The sequence below is a fragment of the Notolabrus celidotus genome, chromosome 3 (assembly GCF_009762535.1).
Source record: "Notolabrus celidotus isolate fNotCel1 chromosome 3, fNotCel1.pri, whole genome shotgun sequence".
Classification (NCBI taxonomy): domain Eukaryota; kingdom Metazoa; phylum Chordata; class Actinopteri; order Labriformes; family Labridae; genus Notolabrus; species Notolabrus celidotus.
This window is the reverse complement of record NC_048274.1, coordinates 8,951,168-8,976,529: the sequence shown is the minus strand read 5'-3', so window position 1 is coordinate 8,976,529 and position 25,362 is coordinate 8,951,168. Positions and strand designations below refer to the sequence as shown.

At 39.1% G+C, this 25,362-nt stretch overlaps 3 protein-coding genes across 5 annotated transcripts in view; all 3 read left to right on the top strand.

Moving 5' to 3' along the window:
• Positions 1-2,956, top strand: part of LOC117810838 (ephrin type-A receptor 6-like) — a 105,559-nt gene extending 102,603 nt beyond the window's left edge. Inside the window, exons 18-20 of the mRNA XM_034680820.1 lie at positions 21-214; positions 1,754-1,903; positions 2,158-2,956. Coding sequence (XP_034536711.1) covers positions 21-214; positions 1,754-1,903; positions 2,158-2,272 — 459 coding nt within the window. The 3' untranslated portion in view covers positions 2,273-2,956. The remainder of the gene's footprint in view (positions 1-20; positions 215-1,753; positions 1,904-2,157) is intronic.
• A 1,447-nt stretch (positions 2,957-4,403) lies between these two features.
• On the top strand, positions 4,404-14,450 carry LOC117810613 (ADP-ribosylation factor-like protein 6). 3 transcript variants are annotated; one of them, XR_004630811.1, is made up of 9 exons: positions 5,057-5,203; positions 5,373-5,526; positions 7,805-7,866; positions 8,024-8,092; positions 8,179-8,273; positions 8,475-8,604; positions 9,749-9,804; positions 11,190-11,298; positions 11,580-12,121. XR_004630811.1 is itself a non-coding variant. In XM_034680527.1 (8 exons), exons 2-8 carry the CDS (start codon positions 5,389-5,391, stop codon positions 11,213-11,215), a joined length of 576 nt encoding a protein of 191 aa, XP_034536418.1. In that variant the 5' UTR covers positions 4,404-4,584; positions 5,373-5,388; the 3' UTR covers positions 11,216-14,450. The 3 variants fall into 3 exon arrangements, 2 of the variants coding, with proteins under 2 accessions (XP_034536418.1, XP_034536417.1); XM_034680527.1 differs by lacking the exon at positions 5,057-5,203 and adding an exon at positions 4,404-4,584 and having other exon boundaries at positions 11,190-14,450; XM_034680526.1 differs by having other exon boundaries at positions 4,615-5,203; positions 11,190-14,450.
• A 2,078-nt stretch (positions 14,451-16,528) lies between these two features.
• slc5a7a (solute carrier family 5 member 7a) lies at positions 16,529-25,145 on the top strand. The gene is made up of 9 exons (XM_034679554.1): positions 16,529-17,113; positions 17,893-18,118; positions 18,334-18,447; positions 18,703-18,858; positions 18,953-19,101; positions 19,402-19,545; positions 19,885-20,038; positions 20,671-20,888; positions 20,992-25,145. The coding sequence occupies exons 2-9, from the start codon at positions 17,935-17,937 to the stop codon at positions 21,661-21,663; spliced, it is 1,791 nt and encodes a 596-aa protein (XP_034535445.1). The 5' UTR covers positions 16,529-17,113; positions 17,893-17,934; the 3' UTR covers positions 21,664-25,145.
• The last annotated feature ends 217 nt before the right edge of the window (positions 25,146-25,362 follow it).

The following is a 25,362-nucleotide window of genomic DNA, read 5'->3' as shown; positions in this document are numbered from 1 at the left end:
CTCACTGATGTTCATCTCAGGTGATTTTATCCATCGAAGAAGGTTACCGCCTCCCGGCACCGATGGGCTGCCCTGTGACCCTGCACCAGCTGATGTTACACTGCTGGCAGAAGGAGTCAGGCCAGCGCCCACGCTTCAACAACGTGCTCTCTTTCCTGGACAAACTTATCATCAATCCAAGCAACCTGCTTGCTCTGGTCAATGATGTGCAGAGGTAAAAGTAGTATGAATATGTTTTGCATGGTGTAGCACACTAACTATAACTGTATAAACTGTGCAATGTTTCAAACTTACTGTTTCAAATTACTATTCTCCTATATAACAGGCAGCTATTAACTTTGAATCTCTGTATCTGAGAGGGCAAGGAGGGTTTTACTACAAATCGGGGTTTTTTACACTCAGGGAAATTCAACATTACAAAAAAAGAGCATATCGAGTAGTAATTATTGAAATTATAAGTCATTAAAAAATTAATTAGTATCTCTTGACAAAAATATGTACACAACTATTAAGTAAATTTACAAGATATTTAAAAAAAAAACACTGATACAAGAAAGAAATGTGCACAGACTAGATCATAGATAAAATGAAGATTTAAGATGAGTGAAGAATATCTTGCACATTAAAGCTAATATAATGAATAAAAACAAGCAAATGATAAGTACAAAATAAAGTGGTCTATACTTAAATAAGTAAATCAGAGACATCAATCTTTATTTATATAGCACAGAATCCCAACAAATGTTATCTGGAGACTCTTTCCACACAGAGCAGGTCTAGACCGTACTCTATGTTCTATTATTAACAAAGTCCAAACATCAAGACAGGATAAGATCCAGTCCCATCTTACAGACAGGACTCAGTCTGATCTCATCTTAATCCACCATGAGCAGAGCACTTTGCAGCATTTAGAAAGTTACAGTGGCAAGGACAAACTTCCTTTAACAGGCAGAAACCTCCAGCAGGACCAGACTCATGTTAGACACACATTTGCTGAGACCGTGTTGGAGATAGGGATAGAGGGAGATGAAGAGAGAGAGAGAGATGGTAGTGGTGAGACGGATAGTAGTAGTTGTAGCAGCTTGAGTCTGACATGTCCACAGCAGCAGGCCGTCTACGGCAGAGATCCAGAGAAACCTACGAGACAAGGGAGCTCAGGGACTCCAGAAAGGTCTATGGTTAGTAACTTTAATGGGACAGGAAGAGTTAAAGTAAGTGACAGGGGGGGAGAGGGGTGAGATAGGATCCCAGGTTTTAAGAAGTGATCGGTCCACTTTAGATTTAGACTTTGGAACAGCCAGGAGGTTCCCACCCAAGGATCTTATGGTTTTAACAGTTCTGAAATGTAGCTCGGAGCCAGACCCGTACATACTTTAAAAGTGATCAGTTGAATCTTAAAATCAATTCTAAAACTAACGGGGAGAAAGAGGAGGAAGGCTTAGACAGAGGTGATATGATGTTAAAACAAGTAAGAATCTGTATCCGTCTCTAACAAAACAAACAAATTAATGTATAAATTAATAAATCCCTGGTTGTATCATGTTAACAGAGAATAATTATACTGTCATTAAAGCTGTAATAACTGATCAGCTTATTTGCATGAATCTGCAACATCATTTTCAACCTGAACTTGTTAGGTTCTGTTTAAAAGTGCTTGGTGATAGAGAAGCATCTGCATAATATCAGTTCTGATAACATTTACTCCTCAGATCAGTACTTTGCAAACCTAATCCCTGAACTCTCTGTGCCTCAGTTTCCCTGACTCCCCGGAAGACATGCCAGACTACCCTCTTTTCATCTCTATCGGCGACTGGCTCGACTCCATCAAAATGAGCCAGTACAAGAACAACTTCCTTGCAGCAGGATACACAACCCTGGATTCCATTTCAACCATGAGCATAGAGTGAGTGAAGCCAAATTAAACTGAGTGCAGCATCAAAAAGGGCATTAAAAGGACACAGGGTAGCATCAAAGGAAGAGTAAAACATGAGGAAATTGCAATAAAATTGATCCCTCAATCAAGTTTTTTCAAGAAGCATCAGTACAGTTTGTATTGAATGTATTTGTGTTTTTTTTTTATTATTTATTATGTCAAAAAAAGATGTTTATCTGATTAAACTTTCAAGTTAAAACAATAAATCATCTTCTCCCCTCCAGTGACATCCGGCGCATCGGTATCTGTTTGATTGGTCACCAGAGGAGAATCATAAGCAGCATACAGTCCCTTCGCCTGCAGCTTCATCACATCCAACAGAGCGGCTTTCAAGTGTGAGAGCACTGCACAAAGACAGACTGTGTGCACACACTGAGCAGGAAGCAAACCAGAGCTCCTTGGCATCGTCATTCAACTAATTGCACAAACACCAGACTGTTAGGTGTAGCAGGAAACCCACACGCCGCTCGTGTGAGAGTGGTCCGCTGCTAGGCCACATGTGGTCTGGCTCATACTCACTCCATCTCCATCATCTAATGGATCATTATCATCAATGCAGCCTCCACAACAACCAACCTCTGTCAGCGTTGGCCAAATGCGGTCTTTTTATTATCTCAGCAAATACTAGCATTCACTTGAATTTAGGACTTCTTTTCTCTAGTGTCGATTCAAGTGTTCACCGATACCTCTTCTCTTCCAAGTGACAATCCAACGGTTTCTATTGACTTTGAATGGTCTCAAGTCTGTTACCTCAAGGCCAGAGAAGATGTGGATAGGGAGAAAGAAGGTCTCGTAATGTGAAAGGGGAAGTGTGTGTTTCATGAAACTGCTCTACAGTAATAAAAGTTGACAGAATGGTAAATACAATCATGTTTTTTGAACTGAAGACCGCTGAATGTCAAAAGATTTTATAGAAATGTACATTCTATCCTCATGATAATGCAGTATGTCTTGTACAAAAAGTCTTGTGAAAGTCATATGTTTTATTCAGTATGTTTGTTCCTTAATAAACAACCCTATTTTAATACTTTGTTTCTCTCACACTTTAAACCCGACAGACAGCAGACTGTTGATTCCACATAAACACACAAACTAAGAAGGTATCCATGGATGCACAAGCTCTCTCTCTCAAACACACACACACACGTGCATGATAACAATGTCCTCTTAATTATCTCTCAAGGGACTGACACGTTTTCTAGACATGAAGAATTGTCAGGTGAGTTTGTCAAACAGGCGCTTAAGGAAGGCTCAAGATGAAATGAGACAAAGACAAAATAAAGCACACACGCAAGGGTTGAGGTTTCACATTATATTGGTGTTTTGATGATTAGAAGCAGGATACATTCACAGCCAGCTAAGGTTTCTTAATTTATAGTGTTTGCTTTAAGTTATAATGTTTTATTTTCTATTTCACACGACATGAACTAAGTGTTGCTTGTGGTAAGATGAATTAAACATTCCTCATACTACAAAACCATAATAACTGATACCAGTCTCACCTACTGTATGTTGTATGCACCAAATGTGATGTCAACCAATGCAGCTTCTGTGAGAAACTTGAATTTATGTATGTATAGGGTGGACTTTTAAAATAAGGGATGACACCTTTTGATGAGATAACATTTAATAAATAAAAATAACAATAATGCTAATAGATAATTGTATATATATAAATATATATATTAATAATAACAATATATATGTTCATATAATAAAAAAGTAATTATATATATATCATTATTTTATTACTATATAAACATATATATATATTATACATATATTAATCTGATTGTTGATATGATATATATGTATATTTAAACTATATATACACATTACATATTTACAATATATATACACATTATAAATGTATATATAAAGAAGAAGAGATGACACTTTTAGATGAGAAAACTAATAAAACAATAATATATATATATAATATATATATATAAATGTATATTTTTTTAGCTATATATACATTGTATATATGATATATGTATATTTACATTATATATACACATTATATATGTGTGTATGTATGTTTAGAAGATAAAAGGAATTTGAAGATAAATTTGAGATGCTTTTTGTTAGCTGCAACATCAGGGGTGAACTATATATATAAAAGTATATATATATATATATTTTTATTTGTATTAATTGATTTTCTCATTAAAAAGTATCATTCCTGTTTTAAACAGTCATATGTATCATTTTTAGAGATTTTTTCTTTGGTAAACAAATAAAAAGCTGTTTATATAGCATGCAGTTAAATACTTTTTCTGGCAACTACCTTCAGGCATTAAAAATAACTATATACAGAATTATTTAACTTGTATTCTGATGGCTTTTTTTGCTTTTTGTAGCTCATAAAGACGCATCAGTATGATTTTCTGTTCTGCTAAAAACTCCCCACAGCCTCAGTGCCTTTATCAGGCTGCAGTACCTCTCTTCGGCCTGCAGATGGCAGTCGTGAGTCAGCACACTGGTTTCCCAGCAACACGGTGTAAATAACTTGGTGTTGATTATTATTGGCTGTAGAGCATGAGAGAGAGACTGCCAGTGAAATGAATGAAGCTTCAGTTTAACCAACGTTATAACAGCTAGCTTATCGGAGCGTTACGTGAAAGCAAGATCTGCCTGCTGTCCTCCAGGTAAAGTCCTCCTCTACAGAACCTCCAGGGTTAATACGAGCTAACGAGCTGCTGGAGCCTCGCATGCTAGCGAAGTGTTAGCTTGAAATGTCTCCTCCACGTTTAGAAAGTTGGCTTTTGAACGTGTTTAGGATATCTTGTGTCATATGTGTGGCGTGTTAGAGAGTCACATGGAGGATTTGTCTTAAGTCAGAGAGTGGAGGTATAAACTCTGCAACCTGCAGTAATCAGCGGCTAAAGGTTAGCTCAGGTTAGCTAGCTAACGGGCACAACAAGAGATTAACTTTATGTCTGTAAGCGAATGTTAATTACTCCACTTAGCATGTTAAGCTACATTTAGAGAGTAAAAGTCCACATACTAATGCTGTTTGTGTAGAGTTAGTTTTTTTAAGCTAATAGACACGACCGTCCTCCTCTGACATGAATATTAGACTCTGGAAACCTGATGGAAACAGGTGACATGTAGGAAGGGCTGGATGTTAATTAAGGTGAGCTAATGTGAATTACAAGCAAGTCGATGCCAAAGCTGCTGCCTCGAAACGATAAGAGAAGTCCTCTTACTCTCATTTATATATTGTGGATAAAAGCCTGATCAACACATGGGTGACATGAGCAACAGGTTGGTGTCAAAGACATGAAGCCAGGTTATCATTTCTGTTGTGATGAGGCAGGTTTTATTGTGTTAATCAGATACTGGAGGTCATAGCAGGCAGGTTGCAGGTCAGGAGCAGTTGTAAACCCCAAACCTGCAGCTACCTCCTGATTGTAAAACTGTCTTTTTCTTCCAGATCAGACAGGCTGCTGATGGTGTTTGGGAAGCAAATGGGGCTGTTTGACAAGTTGGCAGGATGGCTGGGGTTGAAGAAGAGTGTGAATGTGCTGTGTCTTGGTCTGGATAACAGTGGGAAAACTACAATCATCAACCAACTCAAGCCTTCAAATGTAAGTCCACCTGAGTCTCTGAACACTTTTTTTTTTAATTCTTTCTTTATTGAGGAAGAGCAATCACTTTAGGATTTATTCTACAGCAGAATGTAACATGTATAGTAGGCAAAACATACTTGATAGTTCTACAGCAATTTAGCTCTTCAACTATTTTTTTAAAGGGAACTTAAGACATACAACAGAACATGGGAAGATTAAATTGTAAAGGTATAGATGGAAGAGATTGCAAAAATCAAATAAAGAGCAAGCCAAAAATAAAATAGAAATGTACCATATCTTCACTCCTTCACTACATTCAGTCAGGTGAAAACTGGCCTTACAGGTTTAACATATCCTGTCCATTTGGACCAGATTCTGTTAAATCTTTCCTTTTGAACCTTGAGGGAGAATGAAATCCTTTCCAGAATATACATTTCAGCTTTCAGTCGCTCTGCTCCCCAACTCTGGAACTCACTCCCACCAGACATCCGAAACTCTGACTCACTACTCCTCTTCAAATCAAAACTCAAAACCCATCTGTTTCAAACTGCATTCCCTGCTTAATTTCCACTGCTTCATTTTAACTTGGTGTTACTTTGCTTGTTACTTTTATTTATTTTATCGTGTTGTTTTATTTATTGTGTTTTAATCTGTCTGTAAAGCGACCTTGAGTGTTTTGAAAGGCGCTTCTAAATAAAATGTATTATTATTATTATTATTATTATTATTATTTGATATATTATTTCAATCCAGTCATCAATAGTAGGGGGATCAGGTTTCAACCATTTCCTTGTGACAGCTTTTTTGCTTGCTGCCAAAAAAAAATGATGCTAACTTCTTATCACTTATATTTCATCCATACTGGTGAGCATGTTGAGTTCCATTGTGCCTGACATATTATTGTCCAGCCTTCCTCAGTAATATTAAAATTCCCATCCTTTTCCCATTTCTCCTTAATGTACAGTGTGTTTTCTGATTTGGACTGCAGTACACCATCATAAAGTTTTGATATGACTTTACTGCATGATTCAGATTTGGTCTCTGAACACTTTTAATAATGATAAAGATAGGCTAATGTAAATAGCACCTTTTAAAAGACATGTTTACATGACAGTCAAAGCAAAGGCTGGAAGTCAGAATGATAATAATGAATATTTTACAATCAGGCAGACAGAAAGTTCAGTGAAAAGAAAAAACAACAGAAGGCAAAAACAAATGTAACTCAAAAAGTCAACAAAAATAAATGAAAATGGAAAAATAAAAGTGTAAGCTATAGAAATAAAGAGATTACTAAAAGAATCAAGGAAATAAAGGAAGCTATTTTGGATATGATTTTATTTGGGGTTTTTTTAAGAGAGAGCCCAGATATGTTTGAAGGTCAAGGATTTTCACATTTAAAGGCTGTAAAATTTTACATTTAATGTTTTAGAAGTTCTACATTGATATAGCCAATCTAATTACATTTCTATACTTTTTTCTTTTAGATAGAGCCATTTTTTCAAGAGCAAAATGTAACTCAAAAAGTGAACAAGAATAAATGCAAATAAGAAATTAAATGTGAAAAAACAGGCAGATCTTAAAAGGTATTTAAAATGATATAAATAAAGACATTACTAAAGGAAAAAGGCAATAAAAGACTGATGAATAGATAGCAAAAGCTATTAAAAGTGTGTGTTACAGTTGTTTAATGTCAGAATTACTATACATGTTATTTACTCACGAAGACACACAGTTGAGTCAATTATTTTCTTTAATTTTCTGAATTTGTTGACTTTTTTAACACTATAATTTTCTAAAATTAAAACACATTTATGGTATGGTTCAGAGCAATATTTAAAATCAATTACTTTTTAATTTTTTTTTAAAGAAAGAGTCCGGAGAGCATTAAAGCATTTTAACATTTAAAGGCTTTAACATTTCACATTTTATTTTTTTAGTTTTTCTACAATGGCATACCAATTTAATTAAGTTTTTGTATTTCTTTTTTCTTGTCTTTTTTCAGGAAAGAAACATGTTTTTTCATCTGTATGATTATTTCTATTGTTTATAAACATACTATTATTATTATTATAACAATTTACAACATGTGTAACATTTGTATTTAGCTTAAAATTGTATTCTTATCTGTACATATCTATTTGGATTTTTCTTATTTCTACTTACATAAACTAATTCTCGATTTGTGCTTATGTCTGTGTTGCTGCAAGAGCCGAATTTCCCCCTGGGGATCAATAAAGTCTATTCTTATCTTATCGTATCATATCTTATCTTATCTTATACTGCATTTGTCTTTCAGGCCCAGGCACAAGACATTGTGCCAACTATTGGCTTCAGCATAGAGAAGTTTAAGACATCCAGGTAACTGACCATAATGAAACAACATTTCTACAACCTTTTATACATTTGAAGTAAAAAATTCTCCCTCTTCTCTCTGTGCACAATAATGTCTGAAGTAATTCCCATTTTCAACTTGGTACGACCTCAAAGAGCCAATAACATCTCTCTCCTCTCGTAGTCTTTCCTTCACAGTGTTTGATATGTCCGGTCAAGGCAGATACCGAAACCTTTGGGAGCACTATTACAAGTGAGTGTGTCATTGCTGCAAAACTCATCAGTTCTATTTAACATGAATACACATATTAATACCTGCGATGTTTTCCTGTTTCTCAGGGAAGGCCAGGCTATCATATTTGTCATTGACAGTGCAGACAAGCTGAGGATGGTTGTTGCCAAAGAAGAGCTGGATACGTTACTAAATCATCCTGGTATGCACATTTAACAGTTCTTGATCTTGAGTTTGAATCCCTTCTCTGTTTCTGGAAAATCAACAAAGATAACGTTTGCTAGAAAACTTATTTCAAGTTTTATTAATCTCTTCTGTTGATTGCTTATCACCAGTTGAACCAAGGACAGCACTGATGTACAACACTAACTTTCTAAAACCCTCCCTCTCCCTCTCTGCACAGATATCAAACACAGGAGGATCCCCATCCTGTTCTTTGCCAACAAGATGGATGTCAGAGACGCTTTGTCTTCGGTCAAAGTGTCACAGCTGCTTTGTTTGGAGAACATCAAAGACAAACCCTGGCACATCTGGTAGGAACAAATTTGCACTCGTATTTATTTTGAGCTGCTGTAAGGAACTTTAATTTGGTTGGACTTTTGCAGTATTTGAGGAAAAAGTGGTAAGCCGTTACCCCCAATTTAAACAGGGAGCCCCGCAGTGCATCTCAGCTCCGTCTCCGGAGCGTGCCCCTGTGACGCTCAGCTAAAGATATGCGTCTGTTCTGAGAGCCAACGCCCAGCACGCATCAAGCTGTAAAGAGGAGATCGATCTGGACAGAAAGTCAGGCACGAGGATCACATGCAACATCCGCTCAATTTCAAAATAAATCACCATATATGGACTTCAATCATTTTTTAGATCGTATAGATCACATAAACTCATTGATTATGGATGTTATTGTTAACAGCTACAAAACAGCCAGATATCTGTGATCCATGTCGACCACCACAGGACTTTGAGATGATTAACTGTGTCTGAACGTCACAGGTCGACAACGTTAAGCAGAATTATTGATATTAAACTCATCTAAACCTGCAAAAACCAAACTTATAGTCATGCAGCATACTCAGTGATGATAGAAGCGCAAAAGTAAGAGAATACTCTCCAAATGAAAGTAATTCAACCACAGAAAGACTATTTAACCTGTTCTTTGTGTGTTGTTCTCTCTGTACTGGAGCCAGCTGCTCTGAGTTGACGCTACGCTTAAAACACGCGTTCTGTGTAGCAGGTCACTTGCCATCGGTCGGGGCAAACCAGTGGGGCTGACGGAAAGCGGCGCACATGCTCCCTGTATAAACTAGGGGGATCACTCTTGTTGACCTTGTTCTGTAGCTGTTACTGTCCCTCCCTTAATTGGCCAATCTACTGCATGCCAACTATGGCATTGAGACGTCAAGAAAGGGTCTTCAAACACAGGAAAATAACTGGTATATCTGATGCAGCAGTTGTACATAAGGCTTACTGTGTCTATAATTCCTATGTATCAAATACAGAAGAAACTGCATCATTCATACTTGGTGCAGTAGTATGTTCCAGCAGGGTTTCTTTGCATACTATTTCCTACACAGTAATGAGTAGATAACTGTAGAAAAGCCCATGTTTCAGATCTGGTGGTCTGTAACAAAGCAGTTTTCATGAGGGGATTTTTGCTTATATGTTGTTTGTTTGTTTCAGTGCCACAGACGCTCTGAAAGGGGAAGGTTTACAAGAAGGAGTCGACTGGTTACAAGGTAGAGTGACAGTTAATATAAATGAGAGTGGGGCTGTCCGCATGTTCTCACTGGTGCCTTTTACACTATCAAGAGTAGAATCCATTTATATCGAATCACCCTTTACCTACATTTTATTCAGTCTGTGACAGTTTCAATTTTCCCTCCATGTCAAAGTGAAAATGTTACTTTCAGCAGCCGGCCTGTTTAGAGCTGTTACACGTCACAGTTAATCCTTATTACATTTTATTCCACATTAATATGGACCATATATTTTTTTATTTTATAGTTCCTCAACATCCTCTTCTTTTTGTTTGTTTTTGTTATGTTCATCGCTCTCATTCACATCCGTCTATAGATCAGATAATGCAGTGAGTACTGGGTGTCCTGTGAGTGATGTGTTATTTATAGTGTTACTGTGTGGTGGTGGTGGTGATAGACAACTTTATGAAACATCCCATGTTTTAAAAAGTAATATGTTTCTGTTTCTCACAAAACGCTCATCCTATGGAGATATTCAATCAATCAATCTTTATTTATATAGCACCAAATCACAACAGATGTTATCTGAAGACTCTTTCCAAACAGAGCAGGTCTAGACCGTACTCTATGTTATATTATCAACAAAGACCCAACATCAAGACAGGAAAAGATCCAGTCCCATCTTACAGACAGGACTCAGTCTGATCTCATCTTAATCCACCATGAGCAGAGCACTTTGCAGCATTTAGCAAGTTACAGTGGCAAGGACAAACTTCCTTTAACAGGCAGAAACCTCCAGCAGGACCAGACTCATGTTAGACACACATCTGCTGAGACCATGTTGGAGAGAGGGATAGAGGGAGATGAAGAGAGAGAGAGAGATGATAGTGGTGAGACAGATAGTAGTAGTTGTAGCATTAAGCAAGTAACAGCGTTAAAGACAAAACTTCCTTTAACAGGCAGAACCCCCGAGCAGGACCAGACTCATGTTAGACATCTGCTAAGACCGTCTTGGGGTTGGAAAGAGGGATAGAGGGAGATGGATGGTAATAGTTTTAGCATTTAGTAAGTTACAGTGGCAAGGACAAACATCCTTTAACAGGCAGAAACCTGCCTGAAAGCTTTATCAAAAAGGAAAGTTTGAAGCCTACTCTTATAAGTAGAGAGGGTGTCTGCCTCCCGGACCCTGACTGGTAGATGATTCCAAAGGACACTTCATCAGTCATGCCCCCAAAAAGCGGTGCCTGATGTCTAATATCAAATTCTTAAGAGAACAATCTACCTGAAAACCATCCCTTCATCCCTAATCCATGCCTACTTGCTCACTTTCATGACTTCTTCTGGCTTCACGGATGTTTTGTTTATTTCTAATGTATGTTTTGTTTTCTTCATGATGATTAACTGCATTCTTTGTATCGTTCCAGATCAAATAAAGACGATGAGAACGTGAGGGCATGAGGAGGAACACGTCAGAGTTAGCAGCAGCATCTTAAAGAGCGTTTCATGAAACACAGACTGACCCTTCTTCCAGAGGTACCACAGAGATAGAGATGTTTTTAATGCCACGTTTGGACGGTGAAGGGTAGTTCACTAAGAACACGAGGGCATGGTTTCACTCTTCTCTCTCATTTTACTCCTTACACTTCTCAATATGTATGTGCAACAGGTGCTGACTTCATTTTGGGGAGCATGAACTGCTAGAGAATGTTAAAAGTACATAATGTGGGGTGGCATGTTACTCTACATGTTTAAGCTCAAACAATCGCAACATGTGAGAGTCTCAAGGTCTTTGCCTGCCTCCCTTTGTCCCACAGATATCAACATCAATCATGTTTTGGCTGTTTGTGCTGTGGTCATGTTAATCTCCACTCCAGCCTCAACACAGAGGATAAAAACCTGCAATTTTATGGCAACACTGCGACAACTCGGTGTAATATAACTGGCTTTCGTTGACAAATTCTCTCCCTCTCTTCACTTCGAATGCAGACATCTATCTCTGGAAGTTTTGGCAGCAATTTAAAGTGGGAAAAAAAATCTGCTTCTAATAGATAAATACAAACAGAAGAATGAAATCATCTGAGGAATCAGATCTGAACCAGCACACCAATTCAGTCAGCAATCATAAACTCCCACAGATTGAATACTTTGTGATTCGATAAATGCCAAAGTTTTGATGCATCCCAATGAACACACCACCTTTCTTAGACTTGCGCACATTTTGCTGTCATATTTAAAAAAGACACTATATTCCAACCAGCTTGTGCTTCATCACGCTCCGCTCACATGGGATAAATAGATAGCGCTCTTTTTTAATTGGCTGCTGAAGTATTATTAAACAGTTCTGTCGCTTCTTGAATCCAGTATGTTTTTTTTTTGTAGTAGATTAAACTTGTGACTCGGTGAACACGGCTCGCCTCGCTCTGAAACCTGATGAAACGATTGTGATAAAGGGAAGTCTGACTGTGTTCTTATGTTTTGCCTTATTTCGTTGCTCAAAGACAAAAAAAAAGTGTAATCAAACGCGAGGCTTTTTACGATTCATTCACCGTGCTTCAGCGATTCAAAGGCAAACAGTGAATAAAAAAAGGTCTACTCAGACGGCACAAAGTTTTTAATGCAAGCCTTTGATCCCCTTCTCCTGCTCTCTGACTGAAAGCTTGCATTAAAAACCCTGTCCTGGATGGAGGAGAGATTGTGGACACTTTTTAGCTTTGTCAAGCAACATCACCTGAAACAAGCTGGAGAGCATATCAGAGGTATTTGAAATGATGAAATGTACTATCAGATGTTTAAAGTGATTGTATTTTTCTATCATGCTTTATCGTATCATGAATGTGTCATCTGTAAAAAACATCTCTTTAAGCATTCCATGAACCACAGAATAATTTATCAGACATTAAGATGAGCATGTATCTTTTACCCCTTTTCCACCGAGGCAGTTTCAGGGCCGATTCGGAGCCGGTGCTCAATTGAGAACCAGTTTTTTGTGTTTCGACTGCGAAAGAACCAGCTCCTGGCCGCCAGGTTCCAGAGCAGCACCAACTCTTTACAGAATCAGAATCAGAATCAGAATCAGAACTTACTGGTCTAGAACCGCAAAACCGCGATCCGCAATCCGCTTATGTTAGGGGTGAGAGGTGAAGGCAAGGGTTGCCATGACCAAAAAGACAGACCAAGTAGGGATGGGCATTTCAAGCCAAAATACTATTTGATAATCATTGGCATCTATTCGACAGTTATTCAAATAATAATCCCCCCCCCCACACACACACACACCTGTCACATTAACAGCCTATTTGTGAATGTCGTTAATGTTTTCTTCTTCTTTTGCTATTTAATGCAGTTAGCATTCATCTTCTGTTATTTATTGCGGTTAGCATTCTTCTTCTTCTGTTATTTATTGCGGTTAGCATTCTTCTTCTGTTATTTATTGCGGTTAGCATTCTTCTTCTTCTGTTATTTATTGCGGTTAGCAAACAGCCTTAAGACGCTCTATAGCCACTTTCTAGTGGGAATACCGTATTACAACCAGGCACCACTAAAAACGATTGAAAAATTGTACTTTCAAAATGAGAAAATATTCGAAGTAACTTTTAAATTTTTACAAAGCGAACAAATATGCGAATATTCGAAAATCATTGCCCATCCCTAAAACCAATGCGAGTTTCCGCCATTTTCCTGCGGCGGAAAAATAACAATGACTAAGCTAATGGATTCCAAGGTCGAGGAAACAAGCTGCCTTCTTTCGGTTTGGTCCTCCCAGGAGGTCCAAAACAAGCTGGAGCGCCATCGTTGTTATTGCGAGGGAAAGTTCACACCAGCGCTGTTGGAAAAATCGGTCACATAGAAGTGACATCATGACGTGGCTCTTCCACGAGCTCGAGCGGGCGGAAAAACAAACTGGTGCCGAGTTGGTTCCTAAGTTGAACCAGCGCTGAACCAGAGCGAGCACCAGCCTGGAACTAGAACTGGGTTTGCGTCAGTTGAAAAGGGGTATTTGAGAAGGGTTTGTTTATCGTGTAAGATAACTGTAGAGTGTGTTACTGAGTGTGTGAGAGGATAGAGGAAAACAGTCCTACTTGTGTTTGTGTTAATAAATGAAGAAGAAATAAAGTTATATTTTTTTGGCCAGACTTAAAACCACGACAGTCATATTATTATTATTTTCTTAAATAGTGTCTAGATGAAAGTTCTGCTTTTGTTGCGATCAGGGGCTTGTACAATTATCTCTCTGTAAGTGGTGTATCATTGTACTGTAGTGATTCCTTGGACAGGAGACGTTTCAGTGAAAAGTGCTGAGTCACTTTTAGGCCACTCAAACCAGCCTCCTCACCAACGTTGTCATTTTTTTATACAAACTGAGGGATGCCCTGATCCAACAGACTCTCATCCTACTCATCGTTTCTTTAAGGGTACAGCAGTGATGTGTCCGTTTCGTTCTGGAGGACGTTTCAGAGGTGATTTAACGGGAGTCGTTTCAACTCTGCTACCCTCCAGACAACTTGCGTCATATTTTTAAAACAAAGAGTTGTGAGTTTAGGTTTTATATCCTCCCGTCAACAAGGATTGTTTGAGCACAGGTTCACTTTAGTATCAGTGTAGTTTTAGTGTCTTACTTTAAGCTGTATGTTGTTTAATACATTGTATGTGTTCATTTTCAAAGAATAAATACTGTGGAAAATGAATGCTGTGTCATGATAATGCAAAATATGACTTTATATCAGTCTATTTCTATATCTCTCTTTCACACTCTCTCCCTCTCTCTTTCTCCTTCTCTCTCTCACAAACATCTTGAGCACTGCCAGCGACAGCTGCTCATTAAACCTCGAGTCCTTGGGCCCTGAACATAAACATTCATTTACACAAGTTATGAGAATTCATTTTATTACACTTTTCATCACTTTTATAAACTGCGTGTGGTTTGTATGTTTACGTAGCTGCACAACATGTTGATATAATATGTGTATGCGAGTTTAATCATCAAAACACAAACATTTATAGACTCACTCTCAGTGTTTGACTTCAAACTGCGTCCAGGTTGAGTTCCAGCCATCTGTCAAACATGCAGTTAGGAACCTCTCCAGCTGTCTTCCGGCTGTTTTAGATTTTGGCTTTGGTGTTACACAGAATCACTTGTCAGATGTCAAACTTTAATGTAATTTGATTCAACACTGTTTTAATTACTACACGTCTGGTATTTATAATGTAATGATTAATATTATTGTGATAATAACCCTAACATCAGATAAAGATATGGTTGAGTATCATAAGCTGAATTAAATAAATATTATTCCTTAAAGACATATCAGCCAAGACAAAAAATGCTCCTTACAGAGAGAAAAAATATATATGTCTAGTTTGTGGGAATTAATATTGGTAGAAGTAAAAAAAATAGTATAATCCCTCTAGATCAAGGGTTCCCAAAGTGTGGGCCGGGACCCCCTGGGGGGGTCGTGAGATGTCTTCAAGAATGTTGTTTTTTTTAAGTTATCTAAGATTAGTACATTTTACCCCTTGAAGTAAAAAACATATTTACAAAAATAGTAGCTAAACTTGAAATTAAACCTTGAAAATAATAATAATAATGATAATAATAACAATAATAATGATAATAAAAATAAAAAAACACTCAAGGCTACTTTACAGAGGGATTGAAACACAATAAATAAAATAACACAATAAAATAAATAAAAACAACAAGCAAAGTAACACCAAGTTAAAATGAAGCAGTGGAAATTAAACAATGCGGATTGGAACAGATGGGTTTTGAGTTTGGATTTGAATAGGAATGGATAATGTAATGAGTTTTCTGCCTTCCTTTTTGCCAGGTGACTCCTAAGTTTAGGGTTAGTGAACAGTGAATGATCAAAATAATCAGTAGCAGTAGGTTAATTCATAATGGCACAGGAAACACAGCCACATGCTCATATAGGTAGGCTACTTTTCTGCAGACCAGCTAAATGAAGCCACATTAAATCACTTTGAGGGACAGTGGGGGTCGCGAGTCCTTGGCATCTATATTTTGGGGGTCACGGGCCGAAAGGTTTGGGAACCCCTGCTCTAGATGGAACATTATAATCAAGATTTGCATCTTCCAAGAACATGACGAACAGAATTCAGCTATTACAATGAAAACAAAATATCAGTTCAGAAAACCTTTTTTAATGACCATAAAAACCAAATAATACAAGAAGGCTTGGTTAAAGAACATGTAGGTAAATCTTAAATAAATCTGAGAGAATCAGTGGCCTCTGTCCATGGTGCTGAAAAGACTCTGTCCAAAAGGGGGCGCTGTCTGCGTGCAGTGGTTAAGATAACATTGTCACCTCCAGTCTTGATGAGTAAACACCTGAGCCATCCGCAGCCAGTTATCCCCCCCCCTCACACTGTTTGTCTTAAATACTGTGTGTTTGTGTGTGCGCCAGAGTTTTTTCAAAGTCAGACTGTATCATTAAATCTGTGCGCTGCTCTTCAGGATCCACCCTAATTGGATGCCTGTCAGATTTGACAAGAGGAGCCCAGATTAAACGACTTCAGGCAGGGGAGGCCATTAAAGTAGATTCAGTTCATTGATATTAAGCCTGAAGGGAAAGTGACACAGAACACTTAAATGATTACTGATTGCTGAAAGGTGGGCAGCATATTGCTCCAGAAAGTCCTCCAAAAGATGGAGAGAGTGGACAATTTCAGCTTAAAACAGTCTTGAATATGAGCCTGAGTGAGACCAGTTGTTTCTTAATGAATGCATCTCTCCGATGAGAAAAGAAGGCAACACGTCCTCCTCAGTCGCCAAAACTGTTTCCGTGGAGCAAAGTTAATTGCGGTTGTAAGGTAAAATGCCGGCTGGCGCGAGAGTGACAGCGGGTAAAAGGCCACGTGAAGTATGGCTGCGCAATTAGGCGCCTGTTACGCTCCGAGCTGGAAGGAGCAGGAGCCACGTGAAGCATCAAATTCTCCCTCAATATATAGATTATTAACCCTGTAAATATGCAAGATTTGCATTTACATTCATGTCGTGAATTACAAAAAACACAAGAACCTTGAGTGGAGGAATCTTTCCCACTGTCCTCCACTCAGACATCCAGTGCACTGTGACGTGTTTCCATGCGAGGTGCTCATTAAGAGGGGACGTTTGGTTCCTCTGACGTGTGTATCAGTCCTCTGACGGTACCTGCCCCCTTATAAGCCTCGGTAAGTCACCCGGGAGACCTCCACCAACGTTTTACTTTACTGTCTCTGGCGCGGCAAAAAGGGGGACAGATCGAGGCTCCAAATAAAACCCTCAAACTGTTCCGGTCCCTGATTTCTGCCTCAGGTGCTCCAGCACATGAATCAAGAAGTACTTGAGGTAAGTTCTGCATGTTTTTTCAAGCTTTAGTAAAGTAAATTGATGTCAGAGTACATGTTTTTGGTTCATATCTTTTAGTGACAGTATATTGTTCACGACATATTTTAGAGAAGGTTGTCTCTGATAAAGGGTGAGGATACTTTATCATGGATGCTGTGCGTAATTTGACTTTTACGCGCCTGTGTCCGTCTGGAGGGACAGAAGGAGAGACCGAAAAGAGACATAAGAGGCTAATTAAAAATGATGAGCATAGATTTATAGATGAGGTGTTGGATTATCAAAAAAAAAAAAACAGGTGCATATTTTCTTATTTATCTCGAGATTTGTTTTTCACTTTCGTTTAAAAAATGTAGTTTGGCACCAGCTACATGATTTTTTCCCAAAATAAAAGCGGGGGGAAATAAGAAAGTCGTGCTTCCAGGTTTCTTTGAAATGAAATCATTTCAATAAGCAGCATTTATTTTTAAAATGCAAAGCGAAGATCTCACAAAAGACCATCACTGATTTGAAAGTCAAGTCTAGAAAGACAGGTTCCGAGCGCAGGAATTATATTATTTGAAGATGAAATTCATTATTTTTGATAATTTTCATTTTATGTCATCAACTAAATCATGTAAATAAATAAAAAAAACAGTGGATTTCAAACAAACCTCAAACCTCAAAGAAAAAAACATGCATCTCTTTCCAAGTCCAACAGTCCAGATAAAAACACTTCAGTGTTTGTTTTTAAATTATTGAACATGTAATATCTGACCCTTTCGTCTCCGTGCGCCCTGCAGGTCTCCATGCCCTCCCGTTCCTAGCAGAAGCCCGGTGCGACAATGACCATCCATGTAGAGGGGCTTGTGGCTATCGCGGTCTTCTATCTGCTCATCCTGGTAGTGGGCATCTGGGCGGCATGGAAGAACAAACACTCCGGGGAGGCGGAGGGCACCGACCGCAGCGAAACCATCATGGTCGGAGGGAGAGACATTGGATTATTTGTCGGTGGATTTACTATGACAGGTGAGAGAAGTATTCTCGGTTTTAATGGCTGCGTAAAACACCTCAAGTGTAGTCTCTAAGTTTATATAAATGTCCTTTTTCTTTTGACTTGTGATAAATAAAGTGTTGGAGTTATTATTTTACAAATTAGATAAGCACAATTAACAAAGATGATCAGATTTATGTGATCAGTTTTTCTCCTGCGGTGACATTTTGTTTGTGTGTGGGATTTTCAGCGACCTGGGTTGGGGGAGGATACATCAATGGCACGGCTGAATATGTGTATTTACCTGACTTTGGCTTGGCTTGGGCTCAAGCTCCCTTCGGATATGCCCTTAGTCTTGTTGTGGGTGAGTGTTATTTATTTATCATCTTCAAAACTCTGTTTTACTTCTTGAGAGCAGGAGTGTACTGTAACAAGATCATATGTGCACTTACTAGACGTGTTTCTACCTACAAAACACACCTCCTCCATTAGTGTGGTGATTTATAAAACACAATTAAACTATTTAAACATGTAAAAAACACTTAAAGAAGGCAGATTACTCCTGTACTATGAGTGCTATAGTTCCTGTAGTCCTGTAAGATGTCCCTCTTTGTCCCAGGGGGCCTTTTTTTTGCTAAACCCATGCGGTCGAGAGGTTACGTCACCATGCTGGACCCCTTCCAGCAGCTGTATGGGAAACGCATGGGTGGCCTCCTCTTCATACCTGCACTGATGGGAGAGATCTTCTGGTCTGCTGCCATCTTATCCGCCCTGGGTGAGTTTGAACGTCTATCTCCAGCCAGGTCAAACAATTTGCATGTTTGTTTTTCCTTTAGAACCAATTAACATCTGTGTGTTTATGCTCTTAGGTGCGACTCTGAGTGTCATCGTGGACATCAACATTAAGATATCGGTGGTTATCTCAGCACTCATTGCAATCTTTTACACGCTGGTTGGAGGACTTTACTCTGTGGCCTACACTGACGTCGTGCAGCTCTTCTGCATCTTTGTTGGCCTGGTAGGTTCACACTGCGCTCGAATGAAAGAAGACATCAGCAATTAGTGAAATGAGTCCCCACTTTTGAGCAGACTCACTGCATGTTGTGCACCAAATGTGATTTGACTTTAAATACGCCAAAAGAACCAAACACAAAAATCCTGATCAAAGGATCTCAGTCAAATTAAAATGACACTGCAGAGATTCTGACAAATGTTTGAGAAATGAGTGAAGTTTCAGACATCTTTTGAAATTCCCCACACGCCTTTAAGTTTTTATTTTTAACTCTTTATCTCCGTGTTTGTTTCTGGGCGTCGACAGTGGATCAGCGTCCCCTTTGCATTGGCCAACCCAGCTGTGTCAGACATCACGATCACCGCAGTGAAGCAGGTGTACCAGTCACCCTGGAGAGGCAGTGTCCACAAAAGTGACACCTGGGTCTGGATCGACAACTTCTGCCTCCTGGTACGGTGACATCCAGCGACTCGTGTCTTTCATTTTCATACGTTTAGTCCACCAAGACCAGGGCTTCAAGGCATTTGACTCTGATGACCTTTGATTGGTGTGACTTAACTTAGGAGTTTGTTGCCAAATACTGCAAATTAGTCAATCTAATATCTGATCTGCAGATTAATCAGCAATGATAGAAACTGTTTATCCTTGATATAGAGACAGCTGCCTTTCAAATGACTTACTTGATTTATTTTTGTTAAGTCTTCTAAAACAAACCTGCAGTTCTGAACTTTAAGATAAAAAGTACTTTCATGAACTCCGGGTATTCACTGGCCTGTAAATAACCCACAGATGCTCGGAGGAATACCCTGGCAGGTGTACTTCCAGAGAGTCCTGTCCGCCTCCTCGGCCACCTACGCTCAGGTCCTCTCCTTCCTGGCTGCCTTCGGCTGCCTCATCATGGCCGTGCCCTCTGTCCTCATCGGTGCCATCGGGGCCTCCACAGGTGAGAAGGTTCACACGTGAGCCTTCATATGCACACTCTGTGTTGGCGGGGGTGGGAGCGAGGCTGCGACTGGGCCCATGATGCCTTTAGATCTGAGAGAGATGGGTAAATAGCAGCTGGTTCCTCTCATCCATAATGAATCAGCAATCGGTTTAATAACCACGCTGGTTGTGTAAATATTACATTAGAGGGAGGCGAGGGACCAAATTAGAGGTTTGATCTCCAGATTTTAAGGCGTCATATTTCTTGGTTAACATCTGAATATGTAAGTAAAAAATAATGAACTCTAGCCATCGGTACAAAATGAAGATGACAAAAACACAGGAGATACACATTCAGTTCATATTTATTCCCTTTATTAGTCACAGCTCATATTTCTCAGTGTCAGACGATTTTACAACTTCTTCTGTGAGCTTAAAAACAAATAAAAAATATGTAGAGAAAAACTATTAATGCTCATTTTCGTTGGATAATGCAGGTGGGATTCAATTTTGAATGCAAACTGCTGAATATAGTGTAAACTGTTGCTTATTTGTCTGTTATATTAAAGCTTTATGAAGGTGGAGTTGCAATGATCTTAATTATGAGAGGTTTGGGGAGACAAATATGCTTTCAACCTTTCCCTCCCTCAGACTGGAACCAGACCAGTTACGGTGCCATCCCTCCTAAAGACAGGGAGCAAGCAGACATGATTCTCCCCATCGTGCTGCAACACCTTTGCCCTCCATTTGTCTCTTTCTTCGGCCTGGGCGCCGTCTCTGCTGCTGTCATGTCCTCTGCAGACTCCTCCATCCTCTCAGCGAGCTCCATGTTCGCAAGGAACATCTACCAGCTCGCCTTCAGACAGTCGGTGAGAGCTTGCGTTTGGTTCTGTGCAGCAAAGTCATACTTTAATTTAAGTTTGATTACTCTGCAGTCAACACAATCCTTCTCTTTCCTCTCTCTCTCTTCAGGCGTCTGACCGGGAGATCGTGTGGGTGATGCGTATCACTATCTTTGTGTTCGGCGGTCTTGCCACATTAATGGCGCTGGTGACAGGGACAGTTTACGGCCTCTGGTACCTGAGCTCAGACCTGGTTTACGTCATCATTTTCCCCCAGCTGCTCAGTGTGCTCTTCATCAAAGGCACCAACACGTACGGCTCGGTGGCTGCTTATATGTTCGGCTTGGTGCTGCGTATCGGTGGAGGCGAGCCTTACCTGGGGCTGCCCCCTTTCATATACTACCCAGGCTGGATCATGGAGCAGAGGATACACCATATAACTGGAGACACTGAGGAAGTCGTCATCCAGAAGTTTCCCTTCAAGACCGTCTCCATGCTGGCCTCCTTCCTCGGTAACGTTGCTTTTTCCTACCTGGCGAAGTACCTGTTTGAGAGCGGGAAGATTTCCCACAAATACGACTTTCTCGACGCGGTGGTGTCGAAGCACAGCGGAGAGATTATGGATAAGACCACACTTGTGACTCGTGGCAACAACATCGGGCTGTCGGAGATGGCGCCCGTTAAACCGCGGCTGAGCGTGACCTTGGCGGCTGCTTTCACACGCCGTGACACACTGCCAAAAGAAATGGTGGAAGAAGAGGATGAGTCAAGTCCTGACTCCTCCCACCATGACGAGGAATGACACACTGGATGAGGATGAGATCTAAAAATGGAAACTGCCAGAAAACTGGTTCCTCAGTGAGATTATCTGCAGAGAAGAAAAGACAAACAGACCACATCGTCTGGACTACAACACCACATCCTGCTCTGTGGTGGTTGGATAAAACCCACATGTCTGGATATATAGTGTAGCAGCTTACTGATCATCTGGACATGAACTCGTCTTTCTGTGAAGTTTATCAAACTTACACATGCAATCATGTAGAACTTATAGATAGTTGGGTGTATCATATATTCACTTTTTTTCAAATGGTTCAGAGATACTTTAAGAAAACTGTGTTCAGAAATTATTTCTACTCTGTAATTTTTCACCTTATTCACGCGGCGGCCATTTTCCTCTCAGGGTGTGAAGCTAAAATGCTGATATCATGCTGCGCTGCTAAGAAAGATAGAACAATGAAAAAATATTATCATTTCACTGATTCTCAATTCAACTTCAACTTATAAGACATTGGAAATAACAATGTAGGAGAACATTGGGACCTGTTTCATGGTCCACAACACACAAGCTAACCATTTCGCTTCCATAAAACAACAGCTAACAATAGCATTCAACCACTTCCCTTCGAACAATACAGTTAGCTTTAATATTATGCCTTTTCAATCACTATTAACAGCTAATGTTAGCATTCAGTTACTTCTTAGCTTACAGATAATTCAGCTAGGAAGTGACTTAATGCTAATGTTAGCCGTCAAATTCAGAGTAGAAGTAGCACCGGGTTAGCTCGGCAGGGGGAAAACAGACAACAACTGTCTTCTTGCACGATTATTTCCCTTCATTCAGCAAAGCCCACAGAGTGCAGCTTAAGGGCAGCTCATCATTTGGGGGGTTTTAATCCTGCTAACTAGCTATACGGTTATTTAGCTCGGCTTACAGTAGCTTTGATTGCTGAGAATTACAGACCAATTGCCTGTGACCAATTCAGCTGGAGTCGCACAGCCCGCCCTGCTCTTAAACTCAAGAGTGTTTTCAATCAAATCAGCACATGTTGAGGTTTATTTACTAAATAGTATACCACCGTTTTCTTGTTTTTATTGCATTATTATGACATGCTGAGGGAGAAAAGGTGTTTAGAAGTGGAGCCACCAGCCTGGTACTCAGCCCTATGTATCCCATAATTCTCAGTACACATAGACTGTAAAAGTTACGTCATCCTTTGTTTTCTGAAGAGGGGTTTGAAGGTCAACGATGGAGGTCGCCATGTTGAAAATGCTGACTCAAGGCTAGCCTTTAGCCTCCTAGCATACAGCTATAATAAAGTCAAGTCAGCCGCAATCCTTATGACATAACCTTAATATCCAAAACAGATGAGTCATAAAAAATTCAACCCCTGTACAGTTTGTACAAATAGAGAATTAGCAAATCAAACCTAAGTAGTTTTTTGTAGCAGACTGTTAGCATGTTCATTTCTTCTGTTACATGGATGTAAACAGAGTCTCTTGAGTTTTTAAAGCTGGTCTCAATCAAGCAGAAACTTCTGATCTTAGAACATAAAGCCGATGCGGAAGTATTAAAAAACTGCAGTTCATTGTGCATCCACTTGAGGCTGGCTGCAGAAACACCGGAAACCACATACACACCCATTCATAAATGCTGATCTTTACAGCAGAAATAAACATGTTTACAGCCTGGTTCAAAAAAGGGTTTAGGTCTGAATAGTTCATTTCTCTTTCAAATTTTTTATAACTCATTATTTTTGAAGATATTAAACTTATGAGATTTGCCCAAATAAGGGCGTGGCTGACTTGATTTACAGGCAGGCATCCTGTAGCTGTTAGCAAAAAAGCTCAAAGCACGCCTCTTTACCTCACACTATCTCAACAGAAGTTAGGTTGGGTTCAGCATTTCCAGTAGCCTATGGCACCCACCGACGATCGGCTTCAAAACAAATGGGTGACGTCCCGGATACTTCATCCATTCATTGTACAGTCTGTGATCTCAAGTGGACACTTGAGGAACTGCCGTTTTAAGCACTTCAGATTTAACATGCTGCTTGGGTTGCGCACCTAAGAACACAATAAATCGGGTTTAATTTTCAGTCTGGTCAGGTAGCGGGCTGAAACTAATGGCTAGGGCTAGCAGTCATGACAGATACATCTTTCTGCCTTTGGAATTGGTGTATTGGTCGCATCTGTCCAACTTTTTAGAAGAACAAGACTGTATAAATGGTGCATGTTATTCAAAGCATTTTACGTCTTTTCCCTTGAAATTTGAGACCATGTGCTTCCAGATCCTCTTTTTTCAGATTCTTTAAGTCTGATTGCAGTGAAATGATAACTCTTTGTCAGGTTCCCTTCGCTTGTAATATATTAAAAAATATATATTATTTTTTTATTTACTTTTCCCATTATACATCTATACACCATAACAAACGAACAAACATGAAACAAAAACAGACAAATTATAATGCTTTAACTCAACCTTTGTGGGAACCTAAAACAACGGCAGTGCAGCATGATAACAGCATTGAAGCTTTGAGGGTGACCTCTTAGGAAAATGGCCCTGGTCTGAATATGGTTGATTTAAAAGGAGTGTATGCCAAGGTGTGTTAAATTAGATAAAAGCAATAACTCATGCAAACACTTGAGTACCTGTTCCTGTAAAAGAAGAAGACTGATGGGAAACAGGACGATATGTAGATCTAAACCCATCCAGTTATTTTATATTTTAACTTAAGATGTGCAGCGTTGGAATATCTGGAACTGACTTTAAAAAATGATCTAACAAAGTCAAAGATTGAACATGTTAGCCAACATCCAAAACGTGTTAATTTGACTTTAATTGAAGTGTCGACTCTCTTGTGTGATATTTAATATCCTAAAAAGACACATCATGACTGTGAATTGAGACAGAACAATCCATGTATCATGCTGAGTAGATAATATACAAGCTGTAGTGGTGGTAGTTGACTTGAAACATTAGATAATATTCTCTTTAATGTCAGGTGTAGACGCAGTTTGAAACATAGAATCAGTGTACATTAGTGTTTAAAATTATCTTGTATTTTAACTGCCTTAACGAAGCTCAATAAAGAGACACTTTTATTTCTCCAGTCTGGACTGATCTCCGGTCGGACTGTAGCAAACAAAGACTTGAACATGAATGTAACCTCGTCAAAAGATCGAACTATATCGAGTAGTTCTGCTGTCCGTGTACGTTTGTGATTCTTTGCAGAACAAAGTGGCGGCAGGTTCTGCTTCACGGATCTGTTCATTTGTTTTAACAGCAGTGTACAGAGGATTTTCTTTGTGACGTGTATGTTGTATGTTATGGAGGGGGGGAAAGTATATAGAGATAACAAGTGATGCTGGTTCAAACTGTTCATATAAGATGGAAAGGATGCTGTCTAAATGTTTATTTATTTTTGATGTCACAAAAGATGAAACAATAAAAAAGAAGAAATTATGTCAGGAGATATATAAACACTACTTTTCTAAGAAAAACTGGAATATCACATTTTGTGTTTGTTGACTCTTTAAGGTTTTTGCAAATTATTAACTGGCCGAGTAGAGGACTGAGATTCTGGTCGACCTTTATGGCACCAGATTTCATCCTAAAGACGGACAAGTGTGAGACTTTGCATATCACCCCCCTTTAAAAAAAAGGTATTCTTCCATATTTTAGTGCTCTTTATTTCCAACAGAGAAGACTTAGACATCA

What these genes read in the sequence shown, in the direction of transcription:
- slc5a7a (XM_034679554.1), top strand. Translation starts at nt 17,935, where the DNA reads ATGACCATCCATGTAGAGGGGCTTGTGGCTATCGCGGTCTTCTATCTG. An exon ending in TGCCCTTAGTCTTGTTGTGG is followed by an intron (nt 18,448 to 18,702) that starts GTGAGTGTTATT and finishes TCTTTGTCCCAG; the next exon opens with GGGGCCTTTTTTTTGCTAAA. An exon ending in TGCCATCGGGGCCTCCACAG is followed by an intron (nt 20,039 to 20,670) that starts GTGAGAAGGTTC and finishes TCCCTCCCTCAG; the next exon opens with ACTGGAACCAGACCAGTTAC.
- LOC117810613 (XM_034680526.1), top strand. Translation starts at nt 5,184, where the DNA reads ATGGGTGACATGAGCAACAG. An exon ending in TACGTTACTAAATCATCCTG is followed by an intron (nt 8,274 to 8,474) that starts GTATGCACATTT and finishes CTCTCTGCACAG; the next exon opens with ATATCAAACACAGGAGGATC. An exon ending in AGGAGTCGACTGGTTACAAG is followed by an intron (nt 9,805 to 11,189) that starts GTAGAGTGACAG and finishes GTATCGTTCCAG; the next exon opens with ATCAAATAAAGACGATGAGA.